Source organism: Neopelma chrysocephalum, unplaced genomic scaffold (assembly GCF_003984885.1).
Source record: "Neopelma chrysocephalum unplaced genomic scaffold, ASM398488v2 Primary Assembly neopelma1_147, whole genome shotgun sequence".
NCBI lineage: Eukaryota > Metazoa > Chordata > Aves > Passeriformes > Pipridae > Neopelma > Neopelma chrysocephalum.
This window is the reverse complement of record NW_020897809.1, coordinates 6,765,643-6,787,455: the sequence shown is the minus strand read 5'-3', so window position 1 is coordinate 6,787,455 and position 21,813 is coordinate 6,765,643. Positions and strand designations below refer to the sequence as shown.

Genomic DNA, 21,813 nt, shown 5'->3' with positions numbered 1-21,813 from the left:
ACTGCTTGCAGCCATCTGTCCATGCCTTTGAAAGGAAAGCATCTGTAAGCATCTGGAAACGAGCAGCACTGGGCCAGCAGAGAAGCAGCCACGTCATGTGCGGGCAGACAGAAAGGCTGCAGCGAGGAGCCCAGTGGCACGAGGACTGGCATCGTCCCACGGGTGCCAGCGGGCACCTTGGCCACCAGAGCAGCCCAGCCCCGCCTTACTGGCACAGCCCCACTGCTCCTAGCCCTTGGGACACACATTAAAATCCCATTTACTTAATGGAGGCTTATAGGGAAAGCCTGACCTGTGGGACAGAGCCACAGTAGTGTCACTCCGGCCTGGAGGAGTTAAAGCCATTTGGCATGTCTGTCCTTGCTCCAGTCTTGCAGAAATTCATCACCCCACAGATGATGGGACCCGACTGTCACAGCTGCCACTGCAGCAAAAGGCACAACCACAAGGCTGGTAGCACCATGACAACCTCCGGGATTGGAGACACCAACACAGGTTTCCAGGAAGCTCAGATCCTCTCTCAGCATCAGACCTGCTGACTCGTGATTTTGTCCCTTTCCTGGTGCCACCACCTGGATTTTTGCTTCCACATTGCAATGGCTGGACATGCTGGCAGGGAGTTGAGTCTGGTGATGCACTAGGCATGCTGGTGCTTGAAAAAACAGCAGCACTGCAAAACCTGCCCACAAAATTGAAGGAAGCACCAAAGGCTCTCATCTTCTTCCCCATCCAACTCCACTTGCCAGCTCCCTTCCCACAGCCGCACTCTCCGAAAAGCCAAACCACAACAGGATTTATGAAACAGTTTCCAGAGAAGAAATCCAGCAAGGAAACATGGAAATAGTGAGAAGAAATACATCTTAGTATTCCCTGGAATTGCTCACTGGCTTTCAGTGAGGATTCCCTGCTCACCCAGCTCACCAGCAAGATCGGGCACTGCCAGAGGCAGGCAGGGAGCCTGGTGTTACATCTTTATCTTGAAAGGGAACTCATTTCCCCACAAATGCTTTGAAGAGGGAGTTTAACACTGACAAAGACAACCTCAACATCTGCCCGCGCAGGCGCTGGACTGGCTGATTCATTAAGACAATCAAAGGTGCCGAGTGGCCTTTAAATGCCTACTCTTGATCTGTGTCCCGCCAGAAACCCCCCAGGGAATCCATCGTGGTCCCTGTCACAGCATTTTTCATCATGCCCTCCACTGCAGGAACCAGAGCCTGTCTCCAGGAGATGCAGGGGAGCCTGTGTGGGCAGCCCTGCTCCCCTGCCACGGGCTGGCAGCAACCCTCAGCCACCCACGTCCCCCTTTTCAAGGGCCACATTTCTCTGCATCGAACTCTTAGTTTCTACTCGGCCATTCAGTTCATCTCCCACAGCTCAGCCAGAAGCATCCCCTGCCTAATGCACAAACCTTTAGGAGCAAGATGCCCAAAAGATGCCACTGCCTGGTAACACCTGCCTGAGCCCCATGGGAGCCCTGAGCCTGCTGGGGTGTGGTACACAAAGTTGGGATCCCCAGAAGCTTCTGAGGTGACTCTGCTGGAAAGGAATGGAGCCCCAGAGAGGGTACAAGTCTCAGACAAGGGCTCCCAGAGACTCTGCACAAAGTACTCCATGAATCAGTGATGCCGGTCTGTGAAGGGCACAATCCCACACAGGTGACACTATTTAGCCCTGCTATAGCAGACAGGGCAGCTATGGAGCTCTAATTGGAAGGCACCCCCCTCTGCCCAGATCATCACAGCCAAACATACAGGCAGCACAACCCTCTCTGGACCCTCCTTTACTGCAGGAGAAGGGATCAGAAGCATTTTCCCTTCTGCAATCCCTCCCTGGACCAAGTGGGTTCAAGGAGTCCTTGGAAATGCATGGGAAGAACAGTTTTGCAAGGTGATGGGAAACAAGAGAGCCAGGATGCTCACACAGCAGCAGGACCAGCCCCACAGCCTGCAAAAGGGCTTCAGCAGCGCGTTTTGCTGATGCCTTTCCAGATGTCTGCTGAAAATAAGAAGGGTCAGACTCTCTCCAGCGCACACAGTGGAGCTGCGTTGGCTTCCCTGGAGCTACCCCAGCTGACATCAGCAAAGAGCTGCCTTATAATCTTCCCATCTCTCCACAACCATCTGAAAAATCTCACCTAAACATTTCACCCTCAGCTGAGAAATGATTTGACATGCAGAACTCTGGCTTCCAACCTAAGCAAAACTGCCCAAATACAAAAAGAAAACGTAATGCACGGTGATCAGAGATCTCCACAGGAAAAACATTAGCCTCATGGAAAAGCATATTGTTCCTAATACAGAATTTATCAGGCTGACGTATAGATTTTCCTCCACAAAATATGAAACCTGGCTCTGAAAGGCTATTAACTCCAGAGAGATCCATTAAAGACGCCTGTCTGCAAATGGTATTTAAAAGTATTGCATCATCCCAGGAGGTATTGTCATGCTCTTTGGCTATGATTCGACTGCAGGTCACATAGTTAAAACTACCTCCAAACTAAAACTCTTGACATAAAAAAAAATAATAATAATGTTCGCCAGCCTAGAACATGGACTTTTCTATCAGCTCCAACTGGAGCCCATAAATATTAATGCATCCATAATTAGCCTTTTTAAATAATGCATCCAAAATTAAACATCAACGCAGTAATAAATCAGTCAGGGTTCTTTGTTGTAGGTTTGTTTGGGGGGGGGGGATAGGGTTTTTTTTCCCCCTCTGTGTCAGGCACATAAAATAAAATGCCAATTCCCTCACCACCTCTTCCCGCCGGAGTGCTGATTGGACCAAATCTGATGCCATTTGTACTTAAAAGTCATCTTTCTTTCATTTAGAAAAATAAAAGTCATATCTAGTTTTTGATTTGCAAAATAATGACATGCAGCCAGCCTGAGCCAAAGCTGAGCTAATGTTATTGAAACCACAGGACGTGAAGGGAGACAAAGCTCATCTCGGAGTCAAGGTGAGGCAGAAAGTCAAGTTTGCAAACTCTCTCCTCCCTCGCCAGCACAGGGATCCCAGGAGCAAAGAGCAAAGAGCAGAAGGGCAGGAATCCCTGTGATGCAGGAGGTTTGCAGGGGCCCTCCTCTGACACATCCCTCCCGGAGTGAGCTCCGGATGCCCAGCCTGGGCGCCTGCATCTCACCTGCTTTTCCCTGATCAAGGTGGAACTCCAAACAGGCTTTGGAGGAGCAAACTCCAGCAGAGTCCCTGAGCCAGACTTAACACTTTGCAAAAAGACTTCCAAAAGGCATTTGCTTATCTATAATTACTGATCAGCTGGAGTGTCACCATCCATGGGAGGTTCCTGGCAGAGTAATGAAATCACTTGCATTCTTGAGCTCCAAATTCTTTGCCCAAACACACCCCAGCATCAATTCCAGTCCCACAGCTCAGCTCAAGCACAGTGTTGGCAATTCCTCACCAGGAGTTGTGGTTTGAGACTTTAGACACCCTGCTTAGACAGTACATCAATAATCCACACCTCCTCTATTTTATCAAACGCATATCTCAAGCTGTCTAAAAACCCTTACAGGAGTAGATTTCACAGCAGCCTGACAAGAAAGAAAATTCACAATTACTTCCAGTTAGGAAATTCTTGGGTAAGTGCCCCAGGACATGCAGCATGTTCCATCCCATGTTGCTGTAACTTTCCAGCTCCCTCTCCAGCAAGCCTGGGAAGCAGGTACTGTGGCAGGAAAATACAGGCTTCTCTTTTTGCATTGCCAAGTCCCTCCTATTAACTGTTTCCAGGAATAACAAGACACTTGGCATTTTCAGTCACATGGATTGATTGCTACAGTCTGCAATGCAGTAAACTTCCTTTTTCTTCCAAAGTTTTGCCAAACTCAAAGTCCTGCCAAACCCAAAGTCCTGTTTTGATGTGAGGTTCTGTCCTGATGCTACACGTTCCCACACACCCAAACCAGCTGTGGGTGCTCTGGTCACCATCCCAGTCTACACAGGCAAAAAGAGGAGGTTTCTCACTGTAAACACCACTGTACTCAACTGCCCTTTCCTATTGCAACATTAGCACCCGGAAAGCTGAGAACTCTCTCCCAGACTCACACCATCCCAACAATCTGTTCCCACAAAGTCCAGGCCACTTACGATTGATGAACGCTGCAGTTGTAGAAAACAAAATCCACGGAGGCAAATTTCTTCCCCGTCTCCTTGGATTTCAGGTAGAGCTTCACCACTCGCTTGTCCCCTTTGAGAGACCCAGGCAGAAAAAGGCATCAGAAAGGATACAGTCCACGGCCCAGCATTCAGCTCAAGGCTTGTGATGTGCTGGAGAGAGCTGGGCATCCCCACTCCATACAGTTAACTAACAAAACGCCCCAAATGTGGCAATAAAAAGAGAGTGTTCACCCACCCCCACTCAGACACCAAACAAGCCAGGAGAGCCCAAGTACAGCTCTGAGCCCCTACAGCTAAACATAACCTGTTGGCATGGAGACTGGTGCCTTGGGTTGTACTGGTGGTACTGAAGGGGGGTTTAACAGTCCTGGGGTCAGGAGAATTTCCCAGAGCCCACGGCCACCTACAAGCACATCTGCCCAGGAATGGTCCACAGGTGGAAATGGGGCCAGGGTGCCCAGGAGTGGTCAACAAGTAGAATCATAAAATGGTTTGGATTAGAAGGGACCTTAAGAATCACCTAGTTCCAACTCCCCTGCCATAGGCTGTGCCCAAGTAGCTGTGTCCATGGCTTGGAGGAGACCAACGACCAGCCACAAGCAGCACCTACACCCTCCTACACCCTGAGAACCAACTCAGGTCCAGATCTCAAGACTGGGATCGCTGTCACCAGAGGACTGTGCTCCTCCACATCTGCCTGTGGGGCAACACATGGGACAAGGTTTGTCTCAGGCTTTTTCCCACCCCAGGGCACAAGCTCACCACGGCCTCTGGTGATGGGGATGACATCCTTGGCAGAGGGAGAGCTGCAGTAGATCTTCCCATCCTCAATGCGACTCTCAGATTCAGTGAAGTCTTCAAAGGAACAGTTGACTCCTGCCGAGAGGTCTGGGACGTTCCAGGCCTGCAGGACCAGCTGGGGAGGAGTGGCAAGAGCATCAACACAGAAAACTTGCAAAAAAACTCCTCTTTGTGTAAGTCCAGCAAACAGAAAAGACATGGGGTGCAACCCCTCCTCTGCCACCACACGTGGTGGGGAGACCTGCTCTGGGCTTTTGCAAGACAGCCCCACCCATGTATCTCCCTGCTCAAGAAAGGAGCATGGATTTAAATGGGTTAAGAGATGGAATGACTCACAGCCTCCATCCTCGGCCCTTGCCATACCACAAGCCATTACACCTCACCTCTCTACAGAGACCAAGAGCAGTGTCAAGGCTGAAGTGTGTTTCACAGAAAGGCACCCACTCTGGGAGAGTCGAGGAGGGGAGGAATCCACCTCTTCCTTCACAAAGTCATCCCCAGGGTCAGCAGTTCTCACTTTACAAAACGCTTGCCTTATTTCTAATTTGAATTTTTCACAGCTTCCAGCCATTAGTTCTTGTTATGCTTTTCCTTGATAGATTAAAAAGCCCTTTAGTCCCTGATATTTGCTCCTTGTAAAGGCACTTAGACTCTGTAATCAAGTCACCTCTTAATCTTCTTTTTGATAAGCTAAGCAGATTGAGCTCTGGAAGTCTCTCACTGCAAGGCATTTTCTCCAGCCTTCAACTCATTTACATGATGTTTACAGGAGGTTTTCAGTCTCTCCCTTTGAAAGCTGGACTCCAGCCCAAGCACAGCATCCCTATGTCAACCACCCCAGACCTCCATGCAGCATCCTGCCATCAGCAGGGGGCTAACTACCCCAGGGGTGAAAACACTGCCCAGCTCCTGGCTCTACCCAAGGAGCACCAAGAGTCGCACAGCGAGGGCTCAACCCCAGCACCGCTTTCCAGGACATCTGGAAAGGGCTCAGCCCCAGTACCACTTTCCAGGACATCTTCAGCCATGTTTAACTTCAGACTTGGCAATATCAAACCCCAGCTTCTCTGCTAAACCAGCCACACTCAAACCCAACCGCTCTGAAGGAACTCTTACTCGTTCCACCCTCCAGTGCCATCATCCCAGAACGTCCCATCTGCAGCTATATCGCATTTATCTCTACATTACCAAAGAACATTTACCCCTGCAAGTGATTTCTAAACTGTTTCCATCCAGTGACAATTCCCCTCTGATGAGGAGTTTTTGAGATCTGTCACGGAGCCAGTTCTTAATCCACTTAACACGTGCTTTATCAATATTGTATAATGCTAATTTTTAATCAGAACGTTGTGTTGTACCAAGTCAAATGCCTTGTAGGAGCCTAAAGACATGACATCCCTGCAGTCCCTCTTCTAATTCAAGTCATAAATTCATCAAATAGCAAAATGTGGTTTGTCAGACATAAAACCATGTTGACTGGCATAAATTATATTCTCATCCTTAAATCTTTCTCAGGTGTATCCTGAACCTGCTCTTTCTCTTTAGTTTTTCTAAATCTAAAGTCCAACTAAACAGTCTCTGACCATTTCGCCCTTTCTGCATCTGAGAAAAAAAGTAAGCACCTTTTATGTTTCTGGGACTTTTCTCAACATTCAATTATTTATTATAAAGTCATATTATTACAAATATCCACAGGCCATAGAACTCCTTGGCCAACTTTTTTAGGATTCCTGAGTGCCGGATACCCAGACCTGGCAGTTTATTGCTAGTATATGCTGTTTCTTGTTCTCTTCATGGTGCTAATGGCCTGGAAAATACTTCAGCGAAGTCCATCATCCTTTCTGTCTGCACAGAGAAAGAGCAGCAAGTTGTGCATCAAAGCCTCATCCCAAAATATCTACCTCAGGCGAGGGTCAGAGACAGGCTATTGAACTAGACAGATCGCTGGCCACGAATGGCATTTCTGATGGTTGTGCTTGTATTATGCAGAAATATTTATTGCTCAGTTGTGTCTTTTCTGAATAATCATCAACTGGTTTATTATCTCCATCAATACAGAGCCAATGGTCAGCCCTCATCAATGCCCTGCACTTCGCTATGTTTTATTTGTCTCAGACCTCTCTTCCCCTTTCTCCCTGTTTGTCACACAGTCATTAGTTATTTTTAATTGTCGTCTCCCCAGCCGCTGCCTCCAGAGGGCCAGGAGGTGTCTGGGGGGGGAGTCTGAGGGGAGCAGAGGTGTCTTACCGGGACCTCCGACATGGTGACCGAGATGTTCTTGGGCTGCACGGTGAGCTGCACGCACTGCCGCAGGTCGGAGGCGAAGCGCTGGGGCTCGTCCGCCCGCTCGCACCGGTCCTTGCGTGAGCATCTGGAGGGGGATGAAAGCACAATGGTGAGGAGGAGAATCCCCCGGGGTCCTGCATGGCTTTGGGCTGACATCACAGCACACAGACTGTTTGACACAGAGATGATGTCCAGGTAGGGATCTTGGGTGCCCAAGGCCCGTACAGGAGCTCTGCTCTCCCATGGGACTTCTGGGGATGTTTTATATCCAGTTTTCCTTACTGGCACAAGGATGCTGAACCCTGGAGCCCATAGGCAGGATTGGCAGGCCCTGTCAGCAGCTTCACCATGCATGGATGCTCGTAAGCACAGCCTGGGCACTGCAGGAGGGGATGACAGGTCCCTTGGACCACTCCACCCCTCCACATTTTGGGGACAAAGTTTGGGGCAGATGTCCCCAAGGAGACCATCAGTGGGAACGGACACATTTTACCAACTGTAGGTTGCTGGCATGGCCCCAGGGACAATCCTGTGGTACTTACATGTTGTGGAGGACACACCAGCCACAGTGGGGGTCCCGGGAGCCCAGGCACAGCTCACAGCTCTCATACTGCTCACAGCTCTCCACCGGCACACGCGTCACCTGCAGGGAACAGGCAGAGAGTGAAGGGGGACGGGCTGAGTGTTTCCCTGCTGTGCCCACACCTTGATACCACAGACAGACCCAGCACAGACACACCCTGGCCGTTAGCAGGAGGCAGGAGCAGGGAGCAGGTTGAGCCCCTCACCATCGCCCCCTCCTCTCCCAGGCCCAGGCAGCACATTTGTAGGCAACACATCCACCCCAGAGATGCTTTTACCCCAACCAAGCTCCTTTCATTGTTGCATCTTTGCAGGGTTTGGGAGTGGGCTGTGCAGGCTCAGCCCCACACCAGCTCCCAGTGCCGGTCGGGCACCCCATGGCTGCTGCAGCCCTGCTCTGAAAGGGTTACCAGTTCCTTATTAATTGCTCCTCCAGATTTGATTAAAATCCCCTCATTCTCCAAGCCCTTCGAGCTCTGTTACAACTGTTCATTTAATTACTTTCCACCAGCACTCTGATAACACCAAGCGTAGTAGGGAAGAGAGTGGGCTTTATTAAGGAGAGGGGAGGAGAAGAGGGGTGACAGGGAGGGGGTGCAGGGAGCTGCCTGTTCGCCTGCTGCGAGGAGCCGGCAGCACCGAGCAGCTGCCCGTGCTCACCACGCTTGTGCCTCAGTTTCCCCACTGCTCCCACGGGGCAGGACTCACATGTTAATTAAAATCTGCAAACTTTTCTCCTGAAGGCTAAACCCGGGGTGTTCTCCTTCCTCACAGCCCAGCAGGACACAGGCTCAGCGTGATTGATGTCTACAGGACTGAGATAGCCGACCAGCCAGTCCCCCTGGGGTGCATACCGATGAGGATATCTGTAGTGTTCCCTTTTGTTTGTCCCTGGCATTCCTTCAGGCAAGTAGTGACAAGGGCATTGGCAGCGGGTCCCCTTCAGGCAGACCCTACACAGACAAGTGCCAGCTCCCAGCAACTGTGGTGGCCCCTGGGGGAGATTCCCAGTCCAGGTCAAGACACCCAGTCTAGGTCAGAATAACTGCCCCCTCAGCATCCACTTCTCCAACATCTCCCCCGCAGAGGGGTGGCTTAGCTGAGTCAGCCCTGGGACAGACACGCAACCAGGGATGGAAACACAGCCCAGGACAGTGGCATAGAGGAGCCAAAATGCAGTTTCTGCCCCATTTGGAAAGCTACATGTTTCCAGCAGCAGATCAGAAACCAGAGACAGGCACTGGGAAGAATGGAGAAAGGGTTCTGCTGTCCCCACAGGGCTGTCTAGACAAACCCATGTCCCTGCTCCAGCATCCTTTCCCCTCCCAAGCCCCCAGGCTGGCAGCCAGGAGGCTGTTATACTCCAAGCTCTGCTGGCAGTCCCGCTCTGCACACACCTCTGGCTGGGCAGAGGAGCTGAGGTGCTGCGAGGCACAGGCACACCATGTCCCAGCACAGCCACCCTGTGTCACCCCACCAGGCATGGCATGTGTCCCCATCGGAACCACAAAGTGCCACCATAGTGGCATGAACCTGCTTCACCCCCTCCAATGCATCCCACCAACAGATGAACTCACATCAGCAGCTCTCCCACAGGTCATGAATCAAGCAAATGCCCACAAAGACAACCAAAACTTCCTATCATGAGCCCAGATCATGCTGCCAGGATGGCAGCACCAGATCCAGATTAGGTCTGTACCTCCAGTTGGCTCTGCACAAGCAGAAGCAGGGACCAAGGGATGCAAAAGTAACTGCTCCAGAGGAGAAAAGGTTGTTTAGAGCAAGGATCCCCTGCTAGCCTATAAAACTCTTGCTCAGGAGGGGATGGCCAGAACAGGGAGGAGGTTTATGGCCTTGCAGAAAGGGAAGGGTCAGGAAACTCTTGTCCCCAGGGACCGTGGGAATTTCAAGCAGCTGCTGCTAACAATTAATGCCTTGGGACAGTGTTTCTGCAGAGAGGAGCAGGGAGGAGCTGTCTCTGGGATCCCCAGTCCCTGCAGACAGGAGCAGGAAGGAGCTGTCCCAGGGTCTCTAGGCATCCCCAGTCCCAGGAAGTAAAGGATAGACCCCATCAGGGAGCTGCCCAAAAGGCTTCCCAGCACACAGGACTGCAGGCTGGAGCTGCAGTGTGAGCTAAGTCAGGAGAGCAGAGGGGGCTCTTACCTGTTTCTCAGTCATGGCGTAGATGTGCTGGCGGTCAGGGCTCAGCACCAGGTCTCGCAGGATGGAGCTGCCCTCATGGGCCACAACATTCTCGTACTGCAGAGCTTGGTGCTTCCTCTCAGCTGGCAAGTCCACCAGGATCTGTGGGAAGAGCAAGGAGGGGTGAGCATGATCCCACAGGCACCTCAGCCCCCACCCAGGATGTGGGATATGGAACGTGCCCCACTAGGGATGCTGCCCACCGTCCCACACCAGCGTGGCCATGCCACAGCCCCTGCTGCACAGCAAAGTCCTGGCTGCTCTGCAAACGTCCTGACTCTTTCCAGAAGATCAAACTGCAATGTCTTCTTCCCTTTACTGCATTTGTCTGGTGCATTTGCATCACATTCATGCTGATGGCATTCATCTCCCTCCAGGGAGCGAGGCCACAGTCCCTGGTTCTCATGCGGCACCCTTCTACATGCTGCCCTGCTCCCCCACTGCTGCTCAGCCCTAAAGCCCCTCCAACTTGTAGCATGGAGCAGATGAACCCCCAGCTTACAGCAAAGTATCAAACCCCTTTTTGCCACAGCAGTGCCAAAAGCAGCTTGCACATAGCAGGCAGGACGCTGCGGCGCACGCAGGCAGGGCTTGCATCTCCCCATCCATCAGGGAAAACACTTGGGCTCGTGACCGGGGAAGTCAAGAGGGTCTCAAGGAAGTTTGGGGTCAACAGAGGTTCAGAAAGAGCCTTTGTTCCCTGAGCAGGAACACAGCGAAGGATTTAATCCCCTTATGGCTCACAATTACGTTAAAGCTCTTCCTAAGTACACCAGTTCCTGGCTGTACCAGTGATAACCACATCAGGAGGCACCACGGGGCTGGAGGCACACACCACACAGGGGTGTGTGCTCTGCACTCAGCTCTGCTACTTGACATAACCTGATTGCCACCCCTGCGAGCCGCAGATACTTCCTGCTCATGCCATTGATTGTGATACCCCCAGATTAGGGCTGTCCCCTGGCACAGGGCAGCCTCAAGGGAGGCAGTGCCAGAGAAATGGCTCAGGGGGTCTGGTCTGCTCCTATGGGATGGGAATCACGCCAGCAGCACATTCTGCAAAAAGCCCAGTCGCAGGCAGCAAAGCATCGTGCCCCGCGAGACAGCGCAAACTCTGCCCAAGATCAGCTACGTGCTGCTGCTGGCACACACAGGGACCTGGTCCAGCACCTCCATCTGCAGGACTCAGGATCCTCCCACAGCAGAGGGGCAAATCCATTGCTTTGAAGAACCCCCCAAGTGTATCCCACAGCCCTGCCCTGGTCATTGCACCCGCTCCCACGGCCCAGTACAGCCTTGCACCCCCACAGCAGCCACTCCAGCATCCCAGCCACCTCGTCCCTCTTCTGCAATAAATTGCTGCCAGCATTTGCACAGTTCCCAATCAGGAGGATACGGGTCGGGAAAGCAGGATCCCGGTGTGCAGCTGATTAGCATGGAAATGTATGCGGCTCACAAACAAACCGGGCCCGTTTAATTAGAGCGGCGCCTTTGATTCACTGCCAGCCTCCTGCATGCACCAGCCCCGGATTATTTTTAGGCAGTTTTACAAAACAAATGTATTTAATTAAGAAAGAGACCCCTGAGCAACCAGAGAGAGATGAGTCCTGCATAGCAGTGAGCAAAGGGGCCGCCCTCTCCCCAGGGATGTGGCGACCGGGCTTGCAGGGCCAGGTTAATTCTTGGGAGCACACAGCACAGCCAAAAACCCCCTGTACATACCTCCACAGGACTGAAGAGCCTTTGTCATAACCCAGAATGGTCCTAGTACTCACCTGACTTCACAGCATCCTTTGCTACCACCCCTGCACAGACTCTGCTCCCCATCACCCCCGCTCTTGGTACCACTGGGGAATCCAGAGGCCCCTACAGCCTCTGCCTGCCCTTTGTGCAGGGGTATCTTGTTGCCCAGGTCCATGTTTGTTCCTACTCCAAACATCAGAGGAGGTCAAGCCCCTGACACCTGTAGTACAGGGCCATGTGGCACACCTGCCCTGCAGTGTCCCTTGCTCAGCAGTACCCAGCATCACCCCCAGAACCCAACCCTGCCTCCCCACATCTCCTCACAGGTTGCTCCCCTCCCAGCTCTCAGCTTCTCCCCTACAAAGTCCTGTCCGAGCCAGCTCGCCAGGGGAGGGTAACAGGGAATATCCCCCCCTCCCCAGCAAGGCAGCATCTCCCCACCTCGCTATGGCAATGTGACAAACACACCTTTCCAATCCTTTTATGGGCCACAGTTGCGGCACAGAATAATCGATAGAGTTCTACCCTGGTTCTAAAATAGATCTATGGCTGGATGTCGCACTGGCAGTAATTTTTAACTAGCGGGGTAATTTCCCCATTACATTATTGCACTGCGCAGTGCTGGGAAAGAGAAAGAGATGTATTAAAAAAACAACAGACATGAAGCACTTCCAGTTAATTTGAGGCTCCAGGAAGAACCTAAAAATACTCTCAGTAGTCAAATGGGGCTGAAGCCCAGCCTGACACACGTCAGGATGCTCTGGGGGGGGCCATCCACAAGAACCCTTCTCTCTAGCACCTCTCCCCCTGCTAAGGATACTCTGTAGGTGAGTTTGGGATTCAGGAAAATGAAATTTGGAGGACCTGGTAATCAAATTGTTTTCTGGTTTGCCAAAGTGCAGGGCACAGAAGGAGATTCTGAGTTAGCTCATGGTCAGGAAATGCATCCTGATGCTCCTCCATAGCATGATGAAATCATAGAATGGTTTGGGTGGAAGGAAGCTTAAAGATCATCTAGTTCCAACCCCCATGTTCCAATTCCCTGATTCCACTATACCAGGTTGCTCCAAGCCCCATCCAACCTGGCCTTGAATATTCCCAGGGATGGGGCATCCCCACAGCTCCCTTGAGTAACCTGTCCCAGTGACTCACCACCTTCATAGTGAAGAATTTCTTCCTAATACCTAATCTAAATCTGCCCTCTTTCAGTTTAAAGCCATGACCCCCTGTTCTATCACTCCACTTGTCAAAAGTCCCCCTCCGGCTCTCTTGGAGCCCCTCTAGGGATGCGAAGGTGCTTTAAGATCTCCCCAGAGCCTTCTCTTCTCCTGGGTGAAAAACCCCAACTCTCTCAGCCTGTCTCTATAGCAGAGGTGCTCCAGCCCTCTGAGCATCTTCACGGCCTCCTCCAGACTCACTCCAACACTCACTCCATCACTTCTTATGTTGGGGGCCCAAGAGCTGGACACAGCACTGCAGGTTGGGTGTCTTACAAAAGCAGAGGGGTAGAATCCCCTTCCTGGATCTGCTGGCCACTCTGCTTTTGATGCAGCCCAGGACATGGTTGGCTTTCTGGGCTGCAAGTGCACACTGACATCTTGTCAACCAACACCCCCAAGTCCTTCTCTACAGGGCTGCTCTAGATCCATTCTCTGCCCAGCCTATGTTTGTGCTTGGGATTGCCCTGACCCAGGTGCGGGACCTTGCACTTGGGCCTTGTTGAACTTCATGAGGTTCACACAGGCCCCCCCTCAGGCCTGTCAAGGTCCCTCTGGATGGCATTCCTTCCCTCCAGCATGTCAACCACAACACACAGCTTGAGGTCACCAACAAACTTGCTGAGGGTGCACTCGATCCCACTGTCCATGTCACCAACAAAGATGTTAAATGGTGCTGGTCCCAATCCTGACTCCTGAGGAATGCCAGTCCATCTACAGTAGATAGACCCCAGCATTATCCCACACCAAGCAGGACTTAACAGCCCACAGTACCCATGCCATGCAGACAAGAGGTGGGAACCCAAGCGTCAGGGCCTTTTCAGCGGGATTAGCCCAACATGAATTTACTCATCCTGGCTGGCAGGAAGAGGATGAGCTGTTTGGATTATAACATGGCAGAGCAGCACAAGGGATGTACAAGGTGCCTCCCATCTCCCACAGACACCGTGAGGGACCACTTTCCTCCCCTTCCCTGCAGCCACAGGGTAGCTGGGGGCAGGGGAAGGGGGAGAGGATGCAATTTAATCAGAGCAGCCCCCCTCGGAAACACACTCCTTCCTGCCCACCCTGCCTGCCTTCCCACTCGGGGGAAAAGACATTTACCATAAATAAATAAATAAATAAACATATTAACCTTTCTCCTCATCCTGATGCTGATATAATTACCCAATACTAATAATTACTCACACTAATTTCTCGCTCAGGATTCCTGCCCTCGCTCCTGCCTGCCTCGGGCTGGCTTCAGGCAGCAGCTCGGCAGCACTGCCTCCTGCCAGGGGCTGCAGGAGCCCCAGGGGGCAGCTGGATCCCAGGGTTGAACCAAGGCAGAGGAGTAGGAGTGAGGGTCGACTTATGGAGCTGCTGCCTTGGCAAGTACGTGGAGAAGACCAGAGGCACGAAATTATAAACTCCCTGCTCGGGTGATTCATCTCAAAGCAAGCCCAGGGGCTGTTCTGCCAGAAACCCATGTGCACACCTTCCTTGCCCAAGCAAGGAGCCCACCCCACAGGGTGAGCACTCAGCATAACTGAAGAGGGAAGGTTAGGACCTGGACCCCCATCAGCTGAGAACCCTGGCAAAGGAAGCATGAGGGAAAGGATGGGCTGCAACACCCCAACCCCCAGGGACCCCGGTGTAATGAGTGAATGTGCACAGCACGCCCCAGCTGGGCAGATGCAAAGTCCCCTACCAGGAGATATGGAGAAGGTTCCTGGGCATGGTCTTGTCTGGGCTGGAGAAAGGAGTTGCCATCCCATACAAGGTTTAGGAGGAAGAGAGCACTCGCCTTGCTAAAAAAACAGCTCCTTCCACTGCAGGATGCTCCTCCCCTGGGAAAGATACCCTTGAGGCTTGTCCAGGTAAGGAGGCACCTCCCTACTGCCATAACCACTGTCCAAACTGCCATGGGGAAAAACTCCCAACATCCTTATGGCCACCAGCAATGGGCACAAGGCGGAGAGGAACATCTCCCCAGGGCCCATTTTTGGAAAGACAGGCAGCAGCCATGACCTGGCAGCCACCCAGCACTGGCAGCGGGTCCGGAGGAGGACGGCAGTGGATGACAGGGCTTTACAGCTCACCCTGGGCCAGGGACACCAGGTGGAGAGGGAGAAAGCACACAGCCGGAGAGGGAAGGCAGCTGCAGACATGCCAAGGCTGCTTTTGGATTTCACATGTGCCAGCAGACGTCTGGCTGGGGTCTGGGAGTTGCTGGGGTGGGTCACTGGCTCCCTGCAGGACCAAAATCACGTGCTTGGAGGCACACAGAGAAGGTCCCCAAGAGACCCCATCTCACCACAGGGGACACCTGCTATGCCCACCACCAGGAAGAGGGGGCTCTTCACTGCCTCACAGCCACGGGCTCTCCCACCCCAGTGTAACACCTCCTCACCCCCAGGCTCTCAAGCCCCCATCCTGAGTCCCAGGCGGTCCCCCGCAGACCCCTCCTCTGGGCAGGAGAAGTGCTCAGCCAGGCTTTGTACTCTTATCTGTGCAGGGCTGTGATTAATTCGCAGCGGCTGGCAGCAGCTACAAGAGGAGGGCGCTTTTGCCCGCCTGCCACACTTCAAAGGCAGGGACTTATCTGCCTGAAACACACTTGGCAGCCTTTTCACGGGGACCCTTTCCAGTTCCACGGGGCTCGCACGGTGCCGACGGGCAGCGCGAAAGAAAGGCTTATTTACGGGAGTGCATTTCAAAGCCTCCCCTCTTCCCTCTCAACACGCACTGGGGAAAGCGGAGAGTTCCCCAGCCCCAGGGATGTCCACTGGGGACAGAGATTGAGCAAGCAGGGACAAGACAAAGCTGTGAGGAGAGGATGCTGGAACGAGGTCCCTGTCTCACCTTTGTCCAGCTCCATAGCACATCCCTGAGTTGGGAGGAGGAAAAGCTTTGACATGAATGGAGGACAGAGTCCAGCCCCAGAACTGAAACCTTCCCCTCCCCATGCCACTGCTGCTCACGGCTGAGGCACCACCGAAGTCCCAGGCTCCCACACCCAAATCAGTGGGTGTGCATCCCCTCTCCATGAGAGTGGGGCCATGCTAATGCCCCCAACATTCTGCTTTGATTTTGGCATAGGGCAAATGTAATCAGAAGAAGAGTAGGTCCTGGCAGAGCTCACCCCCCAAACCATGAGGCCACCTCCAAGAGGCAACAGAGGGCCCAGGGCAGAGGTGACAGCTGCCACAAAGTGTCACACAGCACCACACTGACAAGCCTACAGCTGGAAAAGGTATCACTCGTGTCCAGCCAGTGGGGCTGGTGGGGAAAGCGACTCCCTAAAGTGTCAGCCTGCACAGCCCCTCCTGGCACACGGCCTGGGCTCACCCTAAGCAGTGTAGGGATAGGGACACCAGCTGTCCCTCCACGTGCCTTCCCCTGTCAGCCATCCCCCCAGGACCAGCAGCTGCCACCCACATGTCCCTCTCCAGTTTCCAAAGAAGGCAAGGGGTTTAAATGAAATTCCTGGGTCAGCTGCTCTGGGGGGACACACACTCCTCTTTCCCCCCACACCAAGGAAGGTGCAGCAACAGGCAGGGCCAGGAGCAGCTGTGGGGCCATGGCCATCTGTCCTGTGGGCACAGCCAGTGGGGACAGAGAGCTGGGTACTGTTGGAGAGGAGGGCACTGGCATGCCAGAGGTCAAGAGCAGGCAGGAGAAGGCAGTGGCTCCTGCTCCTTCCCACTGTATTGTTACCAAACTTCAGTGTCCAGGGGGATAAGGACTCACCTCCAGTTTTGCTCAGATAACAAGGAAATCATCACCGGGATTGCCTGCACCATGCTTTACCAGGGCTCACCCTACAGCTGCTCTGTGCCACAGGGCAGGAGCCAGCACCCAGAGGAAGGGTACAGGCAGCTGGTAGCAGGGCCATGGGCAGGGCTTTGGGGATGCATCTCGCAAGGACTCTCTCCTGGAACCGGCAACAGGATGGGCCCCGCAGAAATATCCCAGCTATGCAGGGCAGGCTGGCAGCCAGCACCCCTGTTCCCCCCAGCTGGCTGGCTGGCCACTCTCTCTGCCACCCCACCAGCTGCCTGTGCAGGAATGTATCAGGATCAGACACATGCCTCCTACCAGACAGGCAGGCAGCTGCTGGCTGCTCAAACTCAGCAGAGCCAGGTCCTGTCCTCCTGGCCTCCTCTCCCAGCAGGAGAAGGTTTCACTGGCCCCTCACACAGGGCTGGGATGCTCCTGCCTCATCACTAACTGGCCATCGAGCAAGGTGAGCTGCCCAGATTGGATTCAGTGAAACCCATTCGCTTGGTAAAGACAAATACAAGCAAGGCTTTTGTCCTGGGCCCCACATCGCCCTGAGTCAGAGAATATTGGGACTTTAATCATATCAGTATAATAAAGCAAAAAACAAGGAGATACTTAATTTAAATCAATGCTCATAACAGCAACAAATGCCAGCCAACCCCGGCAGATGTGACACTGGTTCACAGCCAGTTTTGAAGCACACATTACTGCTGGTGTGCCATCCCCAGGCAGTATCCTGAGCTTGGCCACGTGGGCTGAGGACAGATGCACTCACTGCATCTTTCCAGGCAGGTGGGGTGGGAATTGGGTGAAGGCACTGGGGTTTGCCTTAGGAAAGAGAAGAGGGAGGGAGGCAGTGGGGTATCCCTGCCCAGCAGGCCCCCAAAAAACAGCACCACCTTCCCCAAAACTCCTCAACCACCTTTTTCTTTCATTTAAACTCATTTCCATCTTTTCCTCTTGTTCAGCCACCCACACGAGTGATGCTCCCCTAAGCCAAGTGGGCTCAGCAGAGCCAGCCAAACCAGCACCAGCCCACACAGCACGGCATGGGCACAGCACAGGACTGACCAGCTCCTCGCCCACCGTCTACAAACCTCCCCAAAATCTCTCCTCACCAGGTCTGCCAGCATTGCTCCATCAGCAGGATGGGAAGTACAGCCCAATACCCTGTTCCAGCAATTCTGACAGAACTAAGATGCTGTCAGAAAAATCCTTTCCATCTTTCTGTACCAAAACTGAACTGCTGGAAAGAGGGAGCGAGCGCCAGGGTACTGCATGGAGGAGCACCTTTGACAGAGTCAAACACAGGTGCAGAAGGAACTGATGGATATAACGAAGTGGTGGGAGGAATTAAAGTCACCCCACTCCCTGGGAGCCACACGAGGTGGGATGGGTTAAGGCATTTGCCCCACTTCTCTCCCCAGTAAAGCCCCAGGCCCCACGGCTGCTCCGGCAGCCTCGAGCCATTGATTTCTCAGCTTTGCCCTTCAAAACCCTCTTGGCTCAGAGCCCAGTTCATATCGTCTAGTCACTCAGGAGCAAAATATCTCTATTATTATTGCAATTATTTCCCAATCAGCATCACTCAGGGCTGAGGCAGTCAGAGGGGGACCCGACAAGCAAATCAATGGGCAGCCGCTGCCCCGGGGGCTGCTGGGGACCGGGCGGGAGGCACTGGTAGCTGCCAAGGGGCACAGGGGAGGGCAGGCAGAGGACAGGGGACCCCAGGGACCCCTCCATGTGATGCCACGGCCTGGCAGGGTGGCAGTCCTTGGTCTTTGCTGACTGTCAGCCAAGTAACAGTGATGCAACTTAACCTCTGCACAGAGCGTGCACACAGCCACTGACGCTGCACACTCTGGATGCGACGGAAGGACTTTACCTCCAAGGCTAAAGAGAACCTACTGGAGTTCTAGGGTGTCCCTGGGAGCAGCACAGAAGCTGCCAGGACATCAGTTCCTTGGGGTGGGAGCGACAGAGCACCTCAAAACTACCCCTTCAGCAGCACAGAGCCTGCACCCGACTGTGCCCATTCCAGCACAAATGTCCAGTGAAATCCCAGCACCACATCCCACCACAGAAATGTCCCACTTGAGGGAGGGGAACACAGGCAGGCAAGAGGGTCCTGCTGTTTTTCTCAAGCCTTGAGAAGAAAGGACAGAGCTGCTGAGGTAGGAGAGCCCTGTAATGGACAGGCAAGGAATTTTAGCCTTGCAAAACGGAACGTAAGGGCAGAAAAAGCAGAGCAAAATGCAATGGGGATCTTCTCACTGCATCCCACTGTTCCTCTTTATGTAAAAATAACGCCCTGGGTGATAGCAGTGAAGGGCAAAGCACATCACAGAAATACCAGATTATTTTTTCCCTCGTTCATTAATTACTGTAGGCATCCCAAGTGTCCCAGCAGGCCCCAGGCATGAATGGCATGAATGAAGCCAAGGTAATGTGTCACTCTCCAGGCTCCCACAGGACTCAGACTGCACGTGACCAGCCTGGGGCGAGTTAATATCTAAACCAGAGAAGGCCCTGGGAAGGCAGCTCTCACCTGAAGGACTCAATACTGAGTTTTCCAGACAAAAGCCATCTTCACTGCCAAGGCACTGGTTCCCCCAAGGAGATCACATCCTTCTGTCCCATGGGGACCAGCCTGAACCCTTGGCTACTGGTTCCCCTGACACACAGCCCATCACCCCATCCAGCAAGCAGTGCAGACCCAGAGCTGCCATCCCTAGCCTCTCCACAGCTTGGAAGTTGATATTTCTTCTGCAAATCCCAAGCATCATTTATTTACCTCTTAATGATGCTGCTCAGCTCTACAGGGCAGCATAAATCCTCCTTCCTGAGCCTCACTGAGATTCTTGCCCATGCAACCAGACCAAAATAACCCCAACATGAATGCCAAAGGCTTGTCCCACCACTCTCACCCTTCTGGCTACTGGGGACATGGAGCCATGGCCAGGGGCTCAAAGCCTTGCTGCCTGCTAGCAGTGTTAGGGACCCTCCCCTTTACAGGGGAAAAAGGCAGGGAGGAGGTATCAGGGCTTCACTAGGGACACAGCAGGGAGGAAGTGTGAGCTCCTAGGGCTGCGGCACAGCTGGAGATCAGCTGGATCCTTCCTCCCCTCTTGGCTCCAGGAAAATAGCTGTTTCCTTCCTGGTCCCTAAACAACACAGCAGTGAGAGAGGAGCTGCCTGAGGACTAGGCAGGGCCTGTCGTTATTGCAAAAAGAGGAGCCAGTGGCAGGAAAAGCCAACACAGAGGAGGGCTGTGGAGGGACATACCCCAAGGGGGAAACTGTTTCAGAGTACTCTCCCTGACCAGGTCCCCTCCCACCCCAGTGTCCACCCCAGCAGCCCCACGCTCAGATTCAGCACCAGTCAAGCCCCTGTTTCAGTGAGGCTGCCTGTGCAGGGCACCATGGCTCGTGCCTGGATTTACCCATCCATCAGAATCCAATGCCTTCTGCATCCCCATCTCAGCAGCTCCCCACTCATTCAGCTCCAGCCACGTAAGTGCACCAGCTACTATTTCCACAGTATGAGAGCCAAAAGCCATTTGCTGCAGCAACATATTGCAGCAAGAGGGGTATAACAAGAATGAAATTCACTGCCTGTTCACCTCCACCCAGGGAGAAGGACAACACTGACTGCACAAAGGGGATTCGGCTTCACCTGTTTGACACCAGCTTTGATCCCTTTCTACCAATCAGGCCTCTTGTTACTGCAGCTCTGGGCTCTTCTGGTGTTTTGTCTCCATGGTCAAATCACACCAGACTGCCCAGGAGAAGCTGATAAGCAATAAATGAGCAGGGTCTAAATATGCAGGTCATAGTGACATTAAATAATAACACCCAACAGTCAGTGAGACTGGGCAGTCAGAATTTCTTACAGATTCAATGACAAGATCATACATCACACGATGTACTTCATGGGAATGTAACCCATGACATCAGGAGAAGGTAGAAAGTTACAGTCACACCTTTCTTTCCTTTCCGTTTTTTTTTTACCTCTTTAGATCAACAGCTCCACTATCGACATGCCATGATCAAAACTCCAGGTTCCACCTTTCCTCATGAAACAGTCCTTGCTCTAAACACAAGCACTTTCAAGATTAGAGAAGAAATCCTCCAACATTCCATGGCCAGTGATACCTATGATAACAGCCAGCCAAGCTTGGCTTTGCACTGAGCACACCAGAGTGCCTGCAAATATTTTGCTTCCAATTGACTTAGGCCCTCTCACTCACTCCGCCTTGAGCTCTTGATGTGTTTGCTAAATTCCCTGTTCTTACCTTTCATTCATATTTTAAGGTTTCATTCCCACACCCTAAACCTGGCCCTCCTACAGCATTTCCAGCCTGGAAAGCCACATCCCTGGCTACACTGCAGCCTTCTCCATGTCTTCACAAAGCCAGTGGAAAGCTATGGGGCCGTGACTCCCCTCCATGCAGAACTCAGAGTGAAGAAAACCACTTCTCTGCAGTGGGCTCTCTGTTCAAAACCAGGATGGAAATTAGGCTTTTCAGTCTGCACACTGGAGCAATTTCGAAGGAGAGATTGAGAAGATTTAAATACAGAGATTGCTTTCCCTAAGGATGCTGCTCAAGATATTTAAGAGCTCAGGTTTTACACGGCATGGATTTCCTTTGGCACCGATGCAGAACTCCCTGCCCCGCTCCTGCAGGCAGCAATCCCTTCTGCAAGCAGCAATCCCTTCTGAAGGCTGTCAGGGAGCACAGAGTCCCACTGGCCAACACTGAGCCCATCACTGATGGCAGGGCTCACCCAGGGGGATAAACTAGGGTGCAGGGGAGCTGGACCTTATCCTGAGCTTTCCAGGTGTGATAGCACTCAGCAACAAATCCTTATGACCTCAGCTCTTGCAGGTCCATGCAATGGAAAATGAAAAGTCCAGCTAACTCCTTAATGAATTACTCCTGGGAATGCAGGGCTGCTCTCTGAAAGCCCAGCTCTTGCTAAGACCAGACCACACGCCACATTCAAAACCAAGTTCTCAGAAGATCTTTAAGGAACACCTACCACCCTTCCCACTGCTTCCAGGGGATCTCAAGTGG

At 52.7% G+C, this 21,813-nt stretch overlaps 1 protein-coding gene across 4 annotated transcripts in view; it reads right to left on the bottom strand.

Annotated features, from left to right (window-relative positions):
* The window catches only part of PLXNA1 (plexin A1), a 119,652-nt gene that overhangs the window by 58,794 nt on the left and 39,045 nt on the right, over nt 1-21,813 (bottom strand). For all 4 annotated transcript variants that reach the window (XM_027700473.1, XM_027700476.1, XM_027700474.1 and 1 more), the window contains exons 4-8: nt 9,973-10,113; nt 7,770-7,870; nt 7,189-7,312; nt 4,903-5,056; nt 4,111-4,210 (exon numbers count right to left, since the gene is read on the bottom strand). In XM_027700473.1, coding sequence (XP_027556274.1) covers nt 4,111-4,210; nt 4,903-5,056; nt 7,189-7,312; nt 7,770-7,870; nt 9,973-10,113 — 620 coding nt within the window. The remainder of the gene's footprint in view (nt 1-4,110; nt 4,211-4,902; nt 5,057-7,188; nt 7,313-7,769; nt 7,871-9,972; nt 10,114-21,813) is intronic.